Consider the following 22,177-nt stretch of genomic DNA (forward strand, 5'->3'; position numbering starts at 1 on the left):
AATCTGTCGCGGAGAAATAAAAAATAGAATTTTTTTCTTTTTCTTTCTTTATAAAAACCCTTACCTCTAGGTAAAAATCCTACTCGCGTTGCTTGTACTTTTTGCTCTACTACTCTACATCTTTCAGCTCTATAAAGCTTCCAGCTCTATAAAGCTAGCAGGACTAAATCAGCAGAATTAAATGAGACTTATCGGAATTTTTAGTACTTATTTTGTACTAAACTGTACCATTAATGATAATTTTGTACCGCGTGCCATTTCGAAAAAAATCGTGGCAATGCTAGCTTAATATTAAGCTGGGTCAATTCAAAATAAAAGAAAAAAAGAAAATAATATCAGAAATAAATACAATTGAATTTATACTATTTTGTACTGTCAAGAATAATTGTATATTATGTATGTCATTTCCAAGAAAAGCAGTAGCGCTGCTAATTTAAGATTTAAGTTGGCAGGATCATAAAAAAACAACACAAGGGCAAAAATTAACACAATTGAGTTTGTACTATTTACTAATTTACTATTTACTAATTTATACTATTGAAAATAAGTTAATATTTTACATGTTTTCTCCTTAAATAATTTATTATTTCTTTATTATTTAAAATTCCTTTATTATTTACCTCATTAGATTGTAAGTAATTATAATACTTATAATCTTTGAGGTATTCCACGTCAAACCGGGCACCTTTGAAACATTGTCATTTTATTTTATTTTTTTTTAATTTGCTAACATATTCTACATATTCTAGATAAAAATATGAGATTTCATGTTTCGCGAAAAAAATGTGACATCGATTTTTGTGTATTAACGCATGTAAGTTGCAAAAATTCATGAAAAAATATCGCTCATGCGAACATTTAAATTATTATATTGTCGAAACCCATTAGTCGTACAAAAAAATGCAAGAAATCGATTTTAAAGATCGTAAATTCCATGGATGGATTATTTTTAATTTATTATTTTCATATAAATAAATCATTTTCCATTTGTTTACAATTTTTATCAATATTTTTCATTGACTCACCAATTAAAAAATTTTGTAAAAATATCATATTCCCATTGCAATCCTGAAAATTTCAAAATGGAACTCGAATTTTTTAATCGTACAGTCCATTCAAATTTCACTTTGAAATTTTCCTGCCAGCTTAAATCTTAAATTAGCAGCGCCACTGTTTTCTTGGAAATGACACAATATAGAATTGTTTTTGGCAGTAAGAAATAGTACAAATTCAATCGTATTGATTTCTGATATTATTTTTCTTCTTTTCTTTTATTTTAAATTGATCTTGCCAGCTTAATATTAAGCTAGCATCGCCATGTTTTTTCCGAAATAGCACGTACAAAATTATCATTAATAATACAATTTAATACAAAATGAGTACTAAAAATTCCGATAAGTCCGATTTGATTCTATTGATTTGGTCCTGCTAATTTTATAGAACTTTCTCTCTTTTCAAAGTCCAAATATACGTATCTATATCTGTTTCAAATTCAAAAATTTTTTTAAATTTTAAGCAACATGAACAAATCTCTCTTATAATATAATAGAAATGTGCCAAAAGTCACGTCATGATGGTTGCCAATTGGCTGCAATAAAAATCGCATTCTATTCTTGTTTTACGTCTAATAAAGATAGAATGATATAATAACTCTTTTGTCTTTATCAACTCTTTTGTCTTTATCGTTCATTAGGCGTAAACAAGGAAATAAATTTCACTCCAGCTAATCAGCAAATATCATGATCACGTAATTCTTGGCGCATCTCTGTCAAATTATAAGGTCTTTATTTTTTCGGAAATGGCTTTCTTCAGTCCCCTCGAATCTGATTTAGCTAATAAGTAAATAAGTGATGCACACATCATAGGCACACTCATAAAAAATAGGACATAACGCAATGTCGAAACCGAGAGAAAGAAAGAGGAAGAGAGAAACGAAAGCAATAAAGTCTGTTACTATCGTCATGCATATTTGCGGTGAAGAGCTTGCAACATCCTGTCATCAATCTCTTCATCGAGGTCCCTGTGGTCGACGTGAAAACACACGTGGTATTACTTTTTTTTTTAACAGTCCAACCGCGAAGTTCAATGTATTTGTCCTGTTTGCGCCTCGCGCAAAACGAGATTCGAGAGAAGGTCTTTCATTTGAATGAGTGACGTGTGTGTGTCACGAAACGAAACGAACGCTAAGCATTGCGTTGATCGTCAATTAAATTATTCTCACTTTCTTTTTTCCGTTATCAAGTGATCGATTCGTCAGCGCGCGTACCATGGATATTGATTGGCAAGGTGAACTCGAAACTCCTCTTTCGAAAATGTTAGTTAAATGTTAGTTAAATAAATAATGAGACGAGCACAGTTTCCAAGTTTATTAGTCTCTATTCTTTTTTTAGCTCAACTTCTTATATGGTCCATCTTTTCTCTTTTTTTCATGTTAAGGAAAAGAGGATGAAGGATGAATCATACACAAAAAAAAACAAAGTTCAGTTAAAAAGAATAGTCTCATGCAAAGAATGATTTTGCGTCTAAAAATTTAACTACAAAAATTTAGCTGAAAATAATTTTATTTGACTATCAAAATAACTGCAACCAATTTAAGCGTCTTCCATAATTATTTTGATGGTCCAAACAAAATTATTAGAAGATCTGCATTTAACTAAATTTTTAGATATTTCAGCAAAATCGTCCTTTCCGTCTATTATAATGGTATATTATATGTTAAGAAACTACATGTGCGTAAAAATAAATTATTTATTTATTCGTTCGATTATCTATAATTTCTATAAGATTGACGATAGGTATAAAGCGACATGCAATCTTTACTGAAAATAAACATTTCCTCGTCAAAAACACAGAATAATCTCTGTGTTTTATAAAAATATTCTTGATGTTTAGCAATTTCTATTAATGACATAATAGTGTAATCACAATCATGCTAATATCTTTACTTCGGACAAATCGGTATGTAACAAGAATTGCGAGGAAAAGATGGAATTACCCGCCGTGATAATAAAGGACCGCCCATCATGCAGTCATTAATAAAGATTATGATAAAGCGGAAGTAATGTGCGGGTTTAGCCGCGTACGCGTTTCGTTTGCTAGCACGTACTTGCTCATGATGTATGTAATATGTCACGCGATCCGCCCACGTGAATAGTATAAGATAAATTATTTTTGCACTTGTCGATTCGTAATTGTTACGCGCTCACACACAACAATTACTAATCCCCCCATCCATTGAATGTAATTAAAATATCCAGTTTGAGAATAAGAGAATTACGACGCATTTTATATTTAATATAATTACAATAAATTATTATGAGTTTATTTATTAATTTAATAAATCACACATATACGTTAAAAAATATTTATCCATTTTATCTTTTTCTTAATTAAATCGATAGAAGAGTAAATTTTAATTTTCTTACCTAACCTTCTACTTAATCTAGATATCAGACTTAGAGACAATTGTTCCATATATATTTTTGTATGATATAATCTTTCAAAAAATAGAAGTAAAAATAACTGAAAGGAAACAAGAAATGAAACTCAAAGAGAGATCTCTCTCTTAAATTAAGAAAGATTTCCAAACAATTGCAATGGAATAAATCAACAGTCTAATTCTCTGGTTATAATGCATTTATCCAAAAATATATTTGACATAATTGTCATATCAAGTAGAGATGATGTACCTACAATGACATTGCGAGTATTTATGACAGCAGTCAAATCTGTCATATAAAGACGATTCAGATTTATTGAAGAGAGAATGGCATGGACGTGAGGATGCGTGACGCGACACAGACAAAAGCTGATCCCTAAAAATACTAGAAGACAACGATGAATACATATTAAAACTTTTTAATTACGAATGCGTATTTTTAATTACATTACGAAGATTACGATAATTAATGAGTATTGAAAATTTTAAAAATTTTTACGGTTCAGATGATTTTATATTGCTTAACAGATACTTTTAGCTTATTATGTCTAAATATTGCACAACTATTGCATTATAATCATAAATTGCCAAATTATAATTGCAAAAATATAAATCTGTTTTTATTAATCTGTTTTTATTAATTAATTTTTATCGTATTCATTTTTTATTGTGTCAAGAAATTTTTATTCGTGCATTTTTATTATCTGTCAAGAAATTAAAATTTTGGAATTCGATTTACTTGTAGAGGAAAGCTTCCTATTATGAGATAGGCGCTTAATATAAGATAGCGGCGTTTCTGCTAAAGTAATAAACACTATCTATTGGTTAGATTGAATTTATTGCTCTTAGATTGAAAACTATTTAGTAGAAAATTCATATTAAATCATGCCTGTAGTCATTGTAAAAAAAGATTTTAGAATTTGGATGTCTTCAACTTTCATTGAGATGAGCCTTTAAATCTCGTTTATTATTTAACAAATATTTGGCAATAAATTCTTCATGTAGTGATAGAGTAAAGTCGTACTAATAGAAAAATACGGGATACGTTGAATTGTTTAATTACAGAAGTTAGATTTGATCGTAAAACCATAAGGCATGGAAATATGAGATATCGTAATACGAGATACCCAGGATATTTCTAATATGAAATAATTATGCTTCTATGTATTATAGTGAAAATTATTATAGTGAAAATTGTTACTAAAGAGTAAATGTTATTGTACAATAATAAAAAGGACAATGTCGGAATGAACATCGAGTACCTATTTCTACAATGCTTGATTCCAACTCGAAGTTGAAGAATTCTGAGTATAATCTATCGCATGCTTATTTTTCACGCACGCTGGCTGTATTTGTTTGCATTTTAGAAACATGAAATAAAGTTTTTTAATTGTAATACTGATATACTTTGTGTTTTACTATCGATTTCTCGGGGCATCTCATATTAGGAGCACAATTTTTTTGATTTGCTCACTTTTTACATTTCTTTAATTTTCAGGAAAAATGGAATTTAAATTAAATTTTATATAATGTTATCTTAAATCTTATTAAAATGACCCTTCAAAATGACCTTTTTATTATTTTTTTAAATTCTGTCCATATATTAGGTGTACAACTTTGCTTCCGCCGTTTTTTTTCCGAAATTCGAGGCTTTATTGTAAAAAACTGGTTATACATTTATGATTCAAAGTATTGTCCATCGCTGGCCATTACTTTCTCTCATCTTTCGGGTAGCGTACGAATCCCGCGTCGAAAAAACTGGTCATCTTTTGAGGCTATCCACGAATCGATCCAATTTTTTACTTCTTTATAAGGCCGGAAGTGCTGGTCAGCCAGGCCGTGTGCCATTGATTGCGAAACAAGTGATAGTCAGAGGGAGCAACGTCTGGAGAATACGGCGGGTGGGGTAGGACTTCCCATTTCAACGTTTCCAATATGTCTTGACCACTTTCGCAACATGGGGTCGAGCATTGTCATGCTGCAAAATCACTTTATCGTGTCTCTCGTTGTATTGCGGCCATTTGTCTTTGCTCGGCTCAAACGCATCAATTGCGTTCGATACCGATCGCCTGTGATTGTTTCAGTTCGGTTTTAACAGTTCATAATACACTACGCCGAGCTGGTCCCACCAAATACAGAGCATGATCTTGGACGTCAAAATCACCGTTCTTGAAGCGTTGAAACCACTCACGACACGTTCTTTCACTAATAGCGGCCTCACCATAAGTATTTGAGAGCATTCGATGAGCCTCAGCCGTAGATTTCTTCATATTGAAGCAAAAAATTAAAACCTCCCGCAAATGACGAGAATTTGACTCATAAACTGACATTTTCAATTGAGAATAACTTTATGATGCAGACTAATCGACTAAGACTAAACTAAAAAACAAATCGACTAATGTTTCTATGGGGTTATGTTGACAGATGCCCAAGTTTATTGTATGACGTCTATGATCTATTTATTTCGACCACCACTTATCGCTAAAGCCATCTATAGGAAAACGGCGGAAGCAAAGTTGTACACCTAATACTTCTAACATTTATTCAAAATGAACTCGGTATCATAACAGGAGCCTTTTCTCTATAGATATAAAATGTGTAAAATATAATACGAAATGAGCGTAATAATAAAATATTATTCAAGGATAGACATCAAGTTCGCGTTTAATAATAAAATTCCTCACGCAATTAATCATTTTTAGTATGTATCGAACTGCGTTGAATTTTATGATTTTCATAATGATAGTTGCTGGTATGAAGCAATACATATTTAGCATAAATTCAAGGGGAGCGATTTTTTCAATCTGTGACAAATTAATAATAAAATTTTCGAACAAACCTTCGATCTTTACTATATAACTTTGCGATTTTTTTATCAAAGATTTTTGTGATGACAGTCGCAAATAATGTAGCGAGAAAATTAATTAATATCGTAAAAATGATGCGTTAATAAAATCCGCGCGCGCATTGCTTCTTTTTTAAAAAATCAAGACGCCGTTATTGATGAGAAACCAGTAACGTGACAAATGTCGCGAATGTTGCAACAAGAACACGGTAAGGAATGCAATTTGTGAGAGTCCCCGACCCAGTGTCACTATTACGATTGACATGTCTACCTAGGAGAGTGCTTGAGCTACGATTAAACATACATGCGCGCGTACGACTTTGAAATTGTTTTACACAAGTGCGTAGAGACTCATGCAATGAACTTTACTTTGAATCGATTTGAACAAGACTTAACAAATACAAGTCTCTAATAACATATTCATTTTAATTTTTTGAAAAAAAACTAAATTAATTATCATTAAATTATTCGTTTATTAATTGTATTTGAGCATTGCAAAAACATAACAAAAACACATTTAGCTTTTCAGTCAGAAAATATATAAATTATAATAAACAAATCAAATAATTTGTTTTGCTAATTAATACTAAATAATTGATTTTGCAATATTTAAAATATTTTAAACTTTATATATAATAATAATAAAAAGGAGACTGTACGAAATTTAAAGTTCTCGATAATTGTTAAAACGTACATTTTACTTCGAATAAGAAATGATATATAATCAATTCATTAATAATACACAGTAAGAGATTTTGCAAATGATGGCTGAGTTTCTTTACTCTGAATTGGGTTATAGCATCTCGATTAAAAAATGTAAATGTCTGTGTAAATACATAGTGCGATAATACAACGTATTGAGAATTAATTAGACTTTCAAATTGGCGACACTTACACCCTTGTAAGTTAACCGAACGCATGTATATAAACGCAAACATAAATATTAATATGCAAAAGGAAAAGAATTTAAAAGAAAAATCTCGTTAGGTATCTTTACATGGCATATATTAATCTTGCAAAGATCATACTGAAGAGCCCAGGTCAGATTTACAAAATGATGAAACTTGAATTCTCAGTGATTAATTTTCAGATAAAGAACGAAGGTATGCATTAATGAGCGATGATCAAAAACTGAATTAATTAACGTAGGTTAGTCTAACCCCCGTGTAACATCCAAAGTCACAGAATTATCTTCAAGATGATCTTTATACTTGGCTAGTATTTTTTAATGGATGGACGTGATAAATTTGCAATCATTCTCACGAGTGTGATGAAATTTTGTTGCATATTCATGATTCTCGATTAGATAGAAATATTAACAATATTAAAATTAAAAACAGGACTATTTATAAATATTAATATATTATAACTAAGTAAGAAAAGTATCTATGGTCAAAGTTAGATATTGAAATAATACATGTATATGTATTTTAAATAAAATTTCAGATATATAACTGCGCGCCAATTACTTTTGGACTTACAACACAATCAAATTCACTGAAATAATAATTCCCTCCAAGTTAAATTAATATCAAATTAAATCTTTAATTTTCGCTACTATCTTCTTATTACTACTATCTCAAATAATTTCTAACCGACGAGTATTTTAATCTCAATAATTTCGAATCGACTTAATCGCTAATAATAGTTGGACACAGACACAAGCCATTCTTGCGGGAATAACAATAACGCAATTAATTAAATATCTCTTAAAATAGATCGTGAACAGTGACTCAGCCAGAAATGATTAGTCGATCAATACTAATTCAACGTCGATCGATCCACATTTCTGATTGAACATGACTCCGATATTAAGTTTCAATGCTATTGCACAATAAAATGGGGTTTTGCATACAATAATTTCTTAAGCAAGAATAATCAACTTGTGACAGTCTAATATGTTAATAATTCCGAGATATTGCAACATATTTTCTAGTACAATGATAGTCAGATTGCTGTACGCGCATGAACTGACCTCGGATTAGTTGAAACTACGAAAGAAAGGCAAGGTGAACGTGTACCGGAAGAAAAAAAATGTACTCGAAAGAAAAAAAATGATTAACCGCTTTTTACATTTTATTTGCAAAATTAATGATTTATTATTTATACAATAATATTATCGTGCGTCAGAATTTTCGCAAAGATGTATTACAATGTCGCCGATAAATATTTATATAAATTTACGCTCGATAAATAGCGAAAACAGCATAATTCGAGTAATTGACAAAAAGAATCTTCTTTTGTTAAGAAGACTTTTTTTATATAAGATGGTTTATGAAATAAAACACTTATAATTTCGCCAAAATAATTTCGTAAGATGAAATATGTTTTCTTTCTAAAAACTGAAGGTCTGGTAATTACAGTTTCTTTTGTTTCTTATATCTTACATAATGAAATGATCTTGGATGGTAATCTCCGTTTTCAAGGCCGAAACTGTTAAGAACAGAAATTGTTCAGTTAACAAATCCAATAACGGAAAGTCTCAAGGATAACTTTAATTGTAAGCTGATTTCGAGTCATCAGCACCGTCCTGCTTATGAATGACCAACTAAACCGTCGTCGAATCCTAATTGATTGCCACCGCATAGAACAACATCGAATCTAAATGCGTCTTTGCAACAGCACGTCGTTATGATGGAACGTCGTTATGATGGCGCTCGTTTGATTCTACAATGCAGCAATGGAGCAGCGTAATTTTCCCTTTCATCGAAGTTGTTTACAAACCACGATGTATTCTTTTATATTCTTTCTAATTTCTCTATCCTCAAATATACGATTCACTTTCTCACGTTGACCTTGAATTCGTCATCTTTGATGTTCTCGCACGCGTACACTTTCAAGTTGGAGTACAACGTTACTTTTGAAACACGCAGAAATTTCTTTTTTTAATACGTGAATCATGGCAAATGTGCAATCTCTTCAGAGCAATCGTATAAATAATTGCAGTGATAACGTTAATGATTGATATTTTAAATTTCTAAAAAAATTAAAATATTATATGTTCAATTCGTTTAGTCACAGAGAGATCCTCGGGAATTTCTTTCTTTAGCAATATCTATAGAATTCTCAAAATGCCAAGTTTTTCTCTTTCTTATAAATAATCTTTTTAACAAGTGTTCTTACGCGGCCATGAAAAAGTTATCTTTTAAAATATTATACGTCATTTTATTCATTTAGTCAGAGAGATTCTTGGGAATTTCTTTCTTTAGCTGTATCAAGAGCAAAAAATGCCAAATTTTTTCTTTTTCTTAATATATATGTAAATATTCTCGCGTGGGTAAAAATCTAGTTGAAAAATGTGACTTAACATATTCGCAGATTCGAATTTCAAATAGATGTTCCTGGAAATATTATATTATATTATATTTTAATTTAATTAATATTTATTCTATTTTATTGTTTTTTGATGTGTTACTTATTTTAATAGATGTTATCGCGTGAATAAATAAATCAGGCGAAAAATGTGACTTAATATATTCCTGAGTGATGATCGAATAGAATTTCAAATGTTCAACCAACGAAATTCCCGGAATTTTGGTATAAATATTTCATTACCTCTGCTGCTTGAAATCCCCCAAAAAATTTGCACTTAAAAAGAAATAAACATATATTTGGACGTTGAAGAGAAAGAGAAAGCGAAGACACTGAATACGAAAAAGTGCAAGCAATGTGAAAAGACCTATTCTTTCGCCTTCTCAAACACCATTAAACACAGCGCGGCATTTCATCGGTCCGTAAACAACTTCTGTGCTCGCAGTTACATCTATTCACATTATTTTTTTCGACGCAAGGTCCTCGAAATGGAAGAGTGGGAGTGGACGACGTGCGTGCGGTATGGTATCCACCCCTCTTCTCGGCCTCCCTATCGGCAAGGTGGCACAGGTGACTTCGTCGTTCTACGATCGAGCCGCGATCACTCGTAAAGCTCGCGTTCGAACAGCCGGATAATTCAGAGATCGTGAATATATTCGATATAGCCCGTGTCGTTCCTTCGATCGGCCGAGAGAGAGAGCGTCTTCGATATCTCGAATAATTCCCACCGAGGCTACAGTGAAATTTCCCAATGACGATCGCACAAATGCGAACGTGATCCATGATCGATCATCCAAGTATTAATATCGTTCAAATATCAATATCTAAAGAAACCAACGATCGCGATACGAAAGAATTAAACCTGCGTGACACTTCTTCGCTCATATCTGTTGGAGGGGCGAAATGGGGACATTTGTGAGGATTTGGGCAATTTTCAGTCTGATCGGTCTGTCGCGTGCCGAGTCACCGGTGGAAATCTTAACATCCTCGAGCAGTCTCGGTACCTTTGAGGAGGAGGATATACTACGCGTGCTTTCGCGTAACAAGACCGACACGACTAAGAACTTCACTTTCGTCGAGCTGATCAATAGCCTCGGTAATTATACGATCGACACCGAGAAAGTTATATGGAGTGACGACAGGCCGGAAGTGCATCACACGAATCCGCACTATGGTAAGTGATAGAGCTATTAAACGTTCTATTCTTACAAAAAACAATAGAATATCTATTTCGTAATGAATTCGTAACAAGTTGTGAAATTTAGTTTGAAATTATCTAAAGAAATTATGTTCAAATTCAATAAGTGACTTTCAAATGATTTCTTGGATTTGAACCTAATTTATTTAAATCAAATAAATTTTATTTAATTTAAAAAATAATATTTAAATTAAAGAAATTTTTTTTACAAATAAAAAAAATTTTTTCTTTAACCGTATAGCAAAGAAAATCGAAGTAACCTTTTCTCTAGGTGTATCAATTAGTGAAATTGAAATCGTCAATGTTCTGTCGTTTTTCAAACAAATGAAATGAATAATTATTGTTTTTATGTTAATTTTTACAAAATACAATTTTATTGTTAGAAAGTATGGCGAAATGTTAGATAATTTCAAACTAAATTTCACAATTTATTACGAATTATGAAATATGAGATAGATATTTTACTGTTAAATACTATAAATCAAAAACATTTTTTCTTTAACTGTACAAAAAAATTTTTTTTAATCGAAGCAACCTTTTCTTTGGGTATACCCAGAGACCGTTTTAATGCAAATATATTTTAATTTAATTTAAATATTAAACCAAATCGCGGACAAATCTTGAATTAAGTAAAAGGTAAACGAATAAACAAGCGATTTTCGTAAACGGAACATTTTTAATCATGCTCGCGTGATAAACGGATAAATAATTTTAGATTTGTTGATGACAGGTTGCACCGACGTGGTGTATATTGTCATTTGTAGCGCAAGCGTTGACTTCATCTTTCAAACATTAGTCGTTAACTGTAAAATCCACTCGCGGTAATCAAAATTTACACCTTCACGCGCACTAGACTCTCTTAATTGACAAAATACTATTAACCTTTGATCAGGCACATGGAATAGAGTAAATACACATATCTCCTGAATACTAATAGTCAATTTTAATGATTCATCGAAATTTATGGAGGGGAATTATATCGAGAGTTTCTACGTGGATTAATATAGCAATGTATCTGTGAATACTAATTTCCTTTGCGAGTTTGAAAAACGTGTAATCGCACTTTTATAAATCGAAACCTATCTATATGCATTTATTTCAAGTGCGTATCGCACGAATACCGATCACGTTGATACACACAAATACATAAGATTCAGAGTATCGACTGTCTTTTTTCGATTCTGAGAATGTCCAAACGACTAAGTCTCGACAGAAGAAGAATTTCTTTGTCTTCAATAAATATAATATAATACTGCGTCTGCGATCTGATCGACTTGCATGAGTATAATCAAGAGTATCCCAACGGAGAATTCTTTATCGACGTATCGAATTCGAGCGGCAAGGAATGCATGCGTCCGCAGAAAACGTATTGACCTTAATTACTGTATTGATATAGGTATATACTTTAATTCTAATTATACAAATAATACTAAAACAATTTTTCACTAACCGAAACAAGAAATAGGAAATTATCAAATTATTATATCATGTTTCTCGGAAGCTACTGATAAACCCCATTTTTTATAAATTCTTTAAATTATACATGATTATATGATTATTTTATTTTACAACTAAATCAATTTCTTATTTATGTTAATCGATTATCTTTTTACTTCATTGATCAATTGAAGAAAATTGAAGAAAAACATGAGAATTATATATGAATACTCTAAAAAAAATGAGTGTGAACTTAACATGTGGTCATACATGCGATGTTTATAATTTTCACCGTATCGGTGTTGAAACATCATCATTAAAACTTACGGTATTACATCCACAAATTATGATTTTTATATCAACATTAACATGGTGAGAATTATTATGTATTAAACGTGTTAAATTCATACTTTTATATTTACTTCTTATATTTTTTTGTAGATTTAGTCATAATGATTTTTAATACTAAAACCGCCGATGATATCTCGCTAAAACTATCGAAGATGAATTTGATAATTTCCTATTTCTTGTTTCGGTTATTGAAAAATTGTTTTAGTATTATTTGTATAATTAGAATTGTTTATACATATTTTCAATAATTTTTTACTGTAAGTATGCCTAAACCATGAAAAAAAATTGAAATTATTAATTAGTGAAGTAAAAAAAAGTCGATTACCAACAGTTCTAATGTTAAGTAACAGATATTATCAAAATTTATGAGATATCAAAAAAAGAACTGTCAATATTTTGACATACACAATGTTCGAGAACGATTTTTAATGATAGTATCGTACGCATTGCACGGACGAACGTGACTACACTACTTACAACATGACATAATATAAGTCTTAAAGATTTCAATATAGGAAATCACCTCACGAAAGATATGTCGACATTTCGACATACTTTTAGTGGAAAATTGTTAGTAAACTACTATGCCATTCGGAAATATTAAATCCAGGAATCCGTATATACGTATTTTTATAATTTAAATTAAAATATAAATTAAATGTGTTTTGCGCTATATTCTGTATTTTCGTGATCCTTGTATTTATCTCTCTACCGACAATATGAAATTTTCGATTACAGTCTGCAATTTACAGCAGATTTTTATCTCGTTTCGAATTATATAAAAATCTGAAAGAATTCTTGTATATTTCTGAAACCTTTAACAAGTTTTTACTATAATAGAAGAGAAGCTATAATAGAATCAATTATATATTTTATATATTTTTTACAAATTTAAATGTAAGTTTTTTTTGAAAATATTATATAACCATAATATTGATTAAAAAATTTATAACTTTTATACAAGTAAATAAAAAAAATTCTTTTAGATAATACTTGAAGATATGTACTTCAGAAAAAAAATAAAAATAAAAGTAAAAGTCTTTATACTTACACTGAAATTAATGTCAAAAAGATATAAAATACGAAAAATTCTAAATTTTTTATTTGTATAAAATCTTACACAATTTGTAATATAGTCGCTGAAAGTACGGGCATGACGTTTATTCGTCCTTGCAACAAACAACTGAATACTGGCATCCTTGTACAATTTCAACATTACAATTTTCAACATTACCAAGTTTTTTTAAGTAGGCGAATCCTACTACCTATTCATTTTCTTAAAATGCATTTAATTTTAATAAATTTAAATTTAATAAAAAAATCAACTATGAAAGTTAAAATCAAATTGCTGGGTATGGGTCGAGGGTATGGATTATTAAATGGGTCGGTCAACATATGGATTATTAAAAATATATAAAAATTACTAAATCACAATAAACAACTTATTATTATGTGGCAAAAATTTATGTGCCAGACTGGTATTTTCATAGTCGGTTCTTATTTCAAGAGAGTCCTAAATAATGTCTTAAGATGTTAATACGGTTCTTTTATTATTTATTATATTTAATTATGATTTATGATTTCTTAAAACTTTACTTAAGATGATCTTAAATATATGAATACCGTTCTTAGATTTTCGGAAATAATTTCTAATGCGTTACAACTCCGCAGGACAGCTTATCAAAATAGCAATTAATATAATTTCATTCATATCTCATTGATAATTAGATCAAATACATATAGTCATTATACACATCTAGATCCGCTTGGATTTCCATTAATAATGCAAATTAGTCACGCGACGAAAACGATTATGATGGTAAAAACATGTCTATGCAGAGTTTTTTTAACTGACGAGCTTATATACAGCTCAAGCTATATACGTTCATTTAGAAACTGGTTCTCTTAATCAAATTAATTATGAGTGTAACTTATAAAGATGTCAAGAAAAAGGATACAGACGATATTTTTATCCGCTATATATTTAATGACATTCCGCCAAAATGAGATTCACAAGCTAAATTTGATAATCGTGACAAAACTCACGTTTCACATTCAAAATTATATTGAAAGCGATTAGAGAATTTTTATTGTCATAATTACCGAATTTCTTAATCGGACAATATTCAATTTTGGTTTTTATCTTTTAATAATTTTTTAATGTCTTTTTAATGAGAAGAATTTGTATTTTATATTCGTTTTAAAAGGTTATTTTGCTAATCTAAGATGTTTTTGCAGTGCAATGCATTATAACGAGCTTGTCAGATATATCAATAAACTATCACTTACAATTCGATTATAACAATAATAAATAGACTTGTATTATAATGTTATCTAATTGATTTAACCTTTAATTATTTCCACACGTAATGCCATTAAATAATATAATTTAACATTACACACTGCTGTATTAAACGTGTAAGTCATGGACACGACATTATATCCGTTAAGCAAATACTGATTTATATAAGAGAGAATCAAAGTTTAAATTGAAATTTGATGATGGAGGATGATATCACCTATTAAACCTGCCTTCCAGAAAAAGATCTTTAACAAGTCTATAAACGCAATTAGAAAATTTAGATTTTATCTAAAAAATTATTTTTGCAATATTTACTTAAATATATTCTTTTTTCAGATTGTACTTTAAATTATTTTAATAATATAGAATGCGACAGCAATTGCTCAACATTTCTCAATATTGAAAAGATTATGACGGCTATATTTTCCTCGATCTATTTACGCTTCACAAATTAAAAAAATGTTTATTGATTGTATAATATCAGAGTAAGTGAATGTGTCTTTACTTTTCATATCCGATAAAATTTACTTAATAATAATAAATACCGCAAGAATAGATATCAATAAAAAAATATTAAGAATCTTTGAAGGAGTTAAATAGAAATTTGCTATATTAAGAATTTTAAAAATACTCATCGAAAGTTCATATTTTTGCGGTTGAGTATATAAATATATATATAAAACATAAAACATAAAACATAAAAAACCATATTTATAGATTTAACATTTCTTGACAAATTTAGAAAATATTTATTTCGCGAACAATGAAAAAAGATTTTTCGAAAGATTAGATTTTTAAAGCGTTTCTCGAAGACTACAAAATTTGATTTCAATCATTATAACTAAAATATATTTCCAATTATACATATATATATATATATATTTATATATATATATAATACATATATATATTATATATATATATAATATAAATATTATATATATATATATAATTGGAAATATATTTTTCATTTTGTTTTTAGTTTTATATTTATTCTACATTTATATCGAAATCCAATTCTCGATTATAGAACCGATATTTTATAAAAAAACGAAATTCAACATTTCAAAGAACGAGTTTAAATGTCATATTATTAATTCTTTAATAATACTTTGACATTTTTATGTGTCTTGTATTAAATTTATTTCTAGCAGAGAATGTAATTCACCTTGATCTGTTCTATAATTTTAAGAGCAGCCAGCTTAAAAAAAGGTTCAACTCTGCTTACTAATTTATAGATGCATCAATGTCACGTTTTCTAATTCAGGTTTCACTACCGACGATAGAAATGCGTGGAGAATGCGATGTCCCAACATATTAAATTATTACAAAATCGAAAATTCTTTGATGAAGACATCATCAATCAAAATAGAATCAAAAAATAAATTATAATTATGGAATTAGCCAGCGGTCAATGTTCGTGCAACTGAACTTTGTTCATATCGCAGCTTCCTTCGTCATTAATCATACGTCATTAATCGAGGTATGCTATTTAATTTCGTTCCGAATTGCTTTGCGTTACTCGCAAGTCATTTGAAGGCGGAAAATAAATATTATCGCATATTACATTATGTAATGCATTACGTAACAGCATTATTAGTGGACCGAGGGAAGGTCAGAAAACGCGGTAGTTTGTGGAAGGTTCAGGATTATACCTATTGTACCTACATAATCTATAATGATACTTAATGCACTAAATATCTTGAAATCACCTAAAAAATGCAACTCTGATTTTCACTGAACTTGATTCTTGCACGCCACTCTCGTTCCATTCTCGATACTTTCATTAATGATTAATACATAATAATTTCGATAATTAATCAAAATAAAATAATATAGTAATATTTGTGGCTTCAAAAATAAATGTAATATTAGTAAAACCCCTATGAACTTCCGCGGTTACTGATGTCTAAATTATGTATTCATAACGCGATAAAATATAATTCGCAATTAATTGGTATGTACTTGCTAAACAAAGTTAAAATAAACAAATATTTCAACTGAATGAGTTTTCTTCAATGCGGAAGTCAAGCTCAAATTATTACGTAATTACGTAGAAATGTTTATGTTTACTTCAACTTCATTTAATAAGTACATTCCAATTGGTTGCGAATTGTATTTTATCGCATTAGGAATACATAATTTGCGCATCAATAATCGCTCATGAAGGTATTTGTTTTAGAATTTTTTGTATTAAAATTTCGAAAGGATTCTTGATTCACATCTACACGTAAAGCACTTTAGTATTTCCTATTAAGAAACTTGATCTTTATACTAATAATAAATGTAATAGACTTGAAAATAAGCATAAATTCATGAAAGAAAAGTCAGCCTGCTAAATCAAGATTTTTTTATAAAAAAAAGATCGGCTATAATTAATAAAAAATTTATATAAATATATTACTATGTTCTACATTAATATAATCGCGTCGTTAATATTTTAGAAGATTTAATATAACTTGTTTTCATATAGTTATAATTAGAAATTCCTAATAAGTATCATTATAGGGATTGTATCAATTCATATAATTAAGTGATACGCTTCGTAATCGTTGCCTTTGCAATGCAATCGTTGTCTCTGTCGAAAATAAATGACAGATGAAATTCGTCGATATCTATGCGTGTGTTTCTTAGAAATAAGAACTTTCGAATATAAACTTATGAATAACAACAACTGTATATAATAGAACTATAATAGAATCAAATTTTAAACGTCCATAAGACATCTAACAAAAGTATCAAGAATCGAAATTATTTAATTCGCATTTCTTAATTGTTTTAATTTTTGTGGACGAGAATTTAAAAGATAAACCGATACGTAATCACAATCAATTATCTGAATATAATGTATAGTGAGCATTCCACTTCTTCTTACAATACAATGTATACAAACTGATAAGCTGATATAATATCAAAAAATAACTACTTGAGTTAAGTATTTTATTAATAAAGTTTGTCTTTGTGAATGAGACACTACAGCGCATTTCGCAAGAATAAAACACTTTTTTTGGAGACATCATTATTTCTTTTTAGATAAAAATATCGAAAGACTACAACTTTTGGAAAAGAATTAATATACATTGGAAAATAAGTCTCGTTGTATATTAATTGAAATTCTGATAGAATCAACTAGAAAAATATTCACAAATTAGACATTTATAATGAATTTATAAAACATAGAGATAATAAAAAATTCGATATATAATTAAAATTCTAATTCATGTAATCAGAATTTGTTTTGTACTTTTTGTTGATATAATTAAAAGATTTTTTTCAGTATAGATTTTTACAATGAAATATCATAAAATGGATATGAATATATTATTCAGATGCATCATCAGATGCGTCATTTTAGATATTTATAAAATTCCGCAAGATCCAAGATAAGATGCATATAAAGGAACGCTTTGCTTCTTTGTCACTTTCGGTGAAGAGTCCTTGCTGTGAAGCAAATTCGGTGGAATGTTCGCTTATTGTAAATGTCCAACGTGTGAATTGCGTGTAATCAATAAACAAGGACGCATCTATATAAAACGTACACATTTGCAATACAATTGAGAAGAGAGAGAAGAAGGGATATGTTCAATGTCTACATAACGTTTCACAACGTAATATTTTATGGACATTCCGCGGTAACAGATATGACGTTTATAGTCGTGTAACTGTTTCTTTTTAACGCTGTATCTGTATAAATCTGTATAATTTGATTGTATCGTAATAAGTATGATAATTCTTTTTAAATTGTTATCATTTTACATACTAATGAACTAATTAGTAAAATATTATGTAGTTCTAAATTCGTTCAAATATAATAGAACAAATTTTGACGTATTACTCACTTTTAGCGGACGGAATGATTTAAGATTTATTTATTCAGCAAATAATGATCATTAGATTATCCAACCATTTGATTAAATTAAATAAAAATTAAATTGTAAACTACTGAAAAGAACAAACAATTTTTTTTCCAAGTATAAATAAATTATTAGTCATCTCTTCGAGATGAATAAAATTAATGTCAGAAGCTGGCAATGAGCGCATCTGACAAGCTAGCTATAATGAAGATACACAGGTACCTACGTATCCGACCCTCCTTGCCCATACGTTAATTGCGTGCACAACAAGACGTCGTAAATCACAATGGAGGATATAAAGATATTTACATGATAGGTTGACACCGATCATTATCACATTTCGCAATACGATTTCGTGCTTGTGAGCATAACACGAGATTTCTGCTTAAGAGCGTTCTCTAATTACCACTAATTATGCGTCTCGCATATGGTGCCATGCAACAGGATCAACTATATCTGGCTATCATCTATCTGACTGTCAAACAGGATTGGGTTTAGTAGTAAAGTGAAACCTACTTAACTTAGACCTTACGTAATAAGTAAATTGTGTCATTATCATGTTGGCCTGTTTAAATACAACCCACGAGAAAATTTGATGTAAAACGAAGAAATTTAAATACAAGGTTAACGTCCAAACGCAGAGATCTCTTGTTGAGTAAACTAACGATACGAATCACTCTCTCTTTGCCTATTGCTTATACACCTGAACGCAACATTAATGTCATACTCAACAATATATCACATGTTGTAACAGTTATATTGTTGAGTTGAATGAAATTATCAGAGTTGGAAAGTAACTAGTTACACGTAACGAAGTTAGAATTAGAGTTATTTTTTTCAGTAACTGTAATTTAACTTTGTTTCTTTCTTTCCATTTATAACTGTAGCTCAACTTATAATTAGTTGCATACTAGATAACTATAATAAAATCGAGTCATAAGACATTTTTTGCATTTAAAAGACGACTTAAAGACGTCTTATGTCACAATTTCATTACAACTTTGTGCTGTTTGAGATATTTTTGATAATTAATTTAATAATTACTCTTATAGTTATTTTGTATCAAATGTCAGAAAAAAAAATGTATAAAATTTTTATATTTAAAATAGCAATACATAAAATTAATACCTAAAAATAATTATAATTGTAACACTTTTCAAAATCAGTAATTTGTAATCGCTACTATATATACAGTTACTTTTTAAGAAAAAAGCTGTAACCAATAATTGTAACTGTAACCAATTATTTTTGCAAAATAATTTTTCCAATCTTGGAAATGATAATATTAATGTTATGTTTTTAGTTGAAGTTTACTGGATGTACTCTGTACATTCATGTGCGTTGCATTTTATAGCAGATTGTTCAGGGTAGGTAAATCACAATGCTAAGTGATTCCGTTCGCGCGGAGATCGTCATGTCGCGTCGCGACTCGATTTCAACATCGACGTGCTCGTATTCTCCATGAATGTCCGGCTCTATTTTTTAATTCGATTGCCACACATTATCGCGAGAAAATGTCATCGTATTCTCAATAGAAGAATAGAATTCGGATCAATTATCCGCTACCATGCTTGAGGCAATGTTGAAACTCGAAATCATTCGAGCTCGCGAACAAGTGATAACTATCGATAGCTATAATAAAATTCAAAATTTAATATATTGAAGAATTAAAAATAAACCATGTCGTTAAGGTATTATGTCGTTAATTGTCATATTAATGTATAATCAATGCAGAGTTTACGCGTCCGTGATGCAATCGCAATACTCAACATCACTTTCTACTCGAACATCTACGCTTTTCAAATTCGATTTATATTCTACAATATATTTAATCTTGACTGACAGGTATAAAACAATTAAGTCATATTTATCAAATTCTGTCGATATTTTACCTAGAAATATTACATAAAAAAAATATTTTTGTTAAAATGTCTAAAATTTAACTAAGTACAGATTTGAAATAAATTTATTAAACTATTAAAATAATTAATAGGATGCTGGTTGTTAGAATGTTAAAAGTGTTTTTAAGTGTTTTGTTTTCATTTTTTTGCGCTCACAGTGCTTGAATTCCCTACATAATTATTTTGATCCAACAAAATTATTTTCAGATCGGTATCTAAATTTTTAGATATTTCAGCATTTACTTTTCGTATATTATTATAATTAATTATAATTATAATTATAATTAATTATAATTATAAAATAATTATCCTTAACATGTTAGAAATTAAGAACTCCTTTTTTGAATTGATTGATATGCATGATAATGCCGGTTTAAGATTAGCCTAAAAATATCCTGGGAACATTGATCTTCTCTATAATTTTATACAGAATAATGTTATTCGATAATTATTCGATAATGTTATTCGTAAATCAATGATTTTTTTGTCTCATTCAATTTTGTTAAATTATTTCATTAGCTCATTAGTGTTCTTTTTGTGTAGAAAAGAAAGAAATGGAAAGGAAAACAAAAAACATCGAATTGAAAGTTTAGTTTAATCTGCATCATACAAATTACATTCTTAAATCGAGTCATATTTCAGATACATCAGTATTTTCTGTATATCCACTGGAATTATGCTGACTGACTCGTACATCGACCTTTCTCGAAAATTTCGCTTCCGTTTAATTCTAAATTGCGTCACCGTTTGCGAACGAGCACGCCAGGCCGGGAGGATATCTTAATAGCACTCTCGCATTATCATGTCAATGTCAGGCAAGCATGGCTTTTATGTTGATAAAGTTTCCTCTGTTTGAACACAAGGCACGTAGCCAGCGATTTACGTGAATCCCTCAGCGATGTACTAATTCATGAGAAAGAGGGAGGCCAAGAGAGAGAAAGGCCTTTGATTTTTTTTGCGAGTTTTTTTCGCTTTCGCACGACTTAATACGAATCAAGGGTAAATTTCTTTAATACTACTTAATACGCGAATATCCGAGATTCCCAGATATTGAAAGGCATTAAAAGGATTCCTCGCATTAAAAGGATTTGCTTTTTCAGAAGACTTCCCCGAGAAAATCGATTTCGAGGCACGCAGATTATTGCAAATCCTTCCTCCTTACGATCCCGGCGCAGGTGGTGTCAGCGCGGAATGCAAACGACATGCCGATATCTTCCACGAGGAGCTCGCCAAGTTCACACTATGGGCTCTTAAAAGTAAGTTGTAAATTGACTACTGATTGAGCATAGGCATATTCAGGATTTTTTCCAGAGGGAGAATATTTATCATCAATTTTATTATATAAATAGCATTTTTTATGCTATTTATATAATAAATTTATATAATAAATTATTTCTTTACATATTTTAGAGTTTAAAATGCCTCCTTCTTGTTTTTAATTTTAAATTTTAATTGAAAATATCAGGTTTTGTGAATCATAACTTTTAATTGTAAATTCGAGAGAAGTTGAAAACCACTAAATCTTCTCTCTCTCTCTC

General features: G+C 29.6%; 1 protein-coding gene across 1 annotated transcript in view; it reads left to right on the forward strand.

The window, feature by feature from the left end:
- The first annotated feature begins 10,499 nt into the window (after window positions 1-10,499).
- LOC105618403 overlaps window positions 10,500-22,177 on the forward strand; it is a 19,311-nt gene continuing 7,633 nt past the window's right edge. Inside the window, exons 1-2 of the mRNA XM_012199945.1 lie at window positions 10,500-10,770; window positions 21,740-21,895. Of these exons, the coding sequence (XP_012055335.1) occupies window positions 10,500-10,770; window positions 21,740-21,895 (427 nt within the window). The remainder of the gene's footprint in view (window positions 10,771-21,739; window positions 21,896-22,177) is intronic.

This window comes from Atta cephalotes (assembly GCF_000143395.1).
Source record: "Atta cephalotes unplaced genomic scaffold scaffold00016, whole genome shotgun sequence".
NCBI classification, from domain to species: Eukaryota; Metazoa; Arthropoda; class Insecta; order Hymenoptera; family Formicidae; genus Atta; species Atta cephalotes.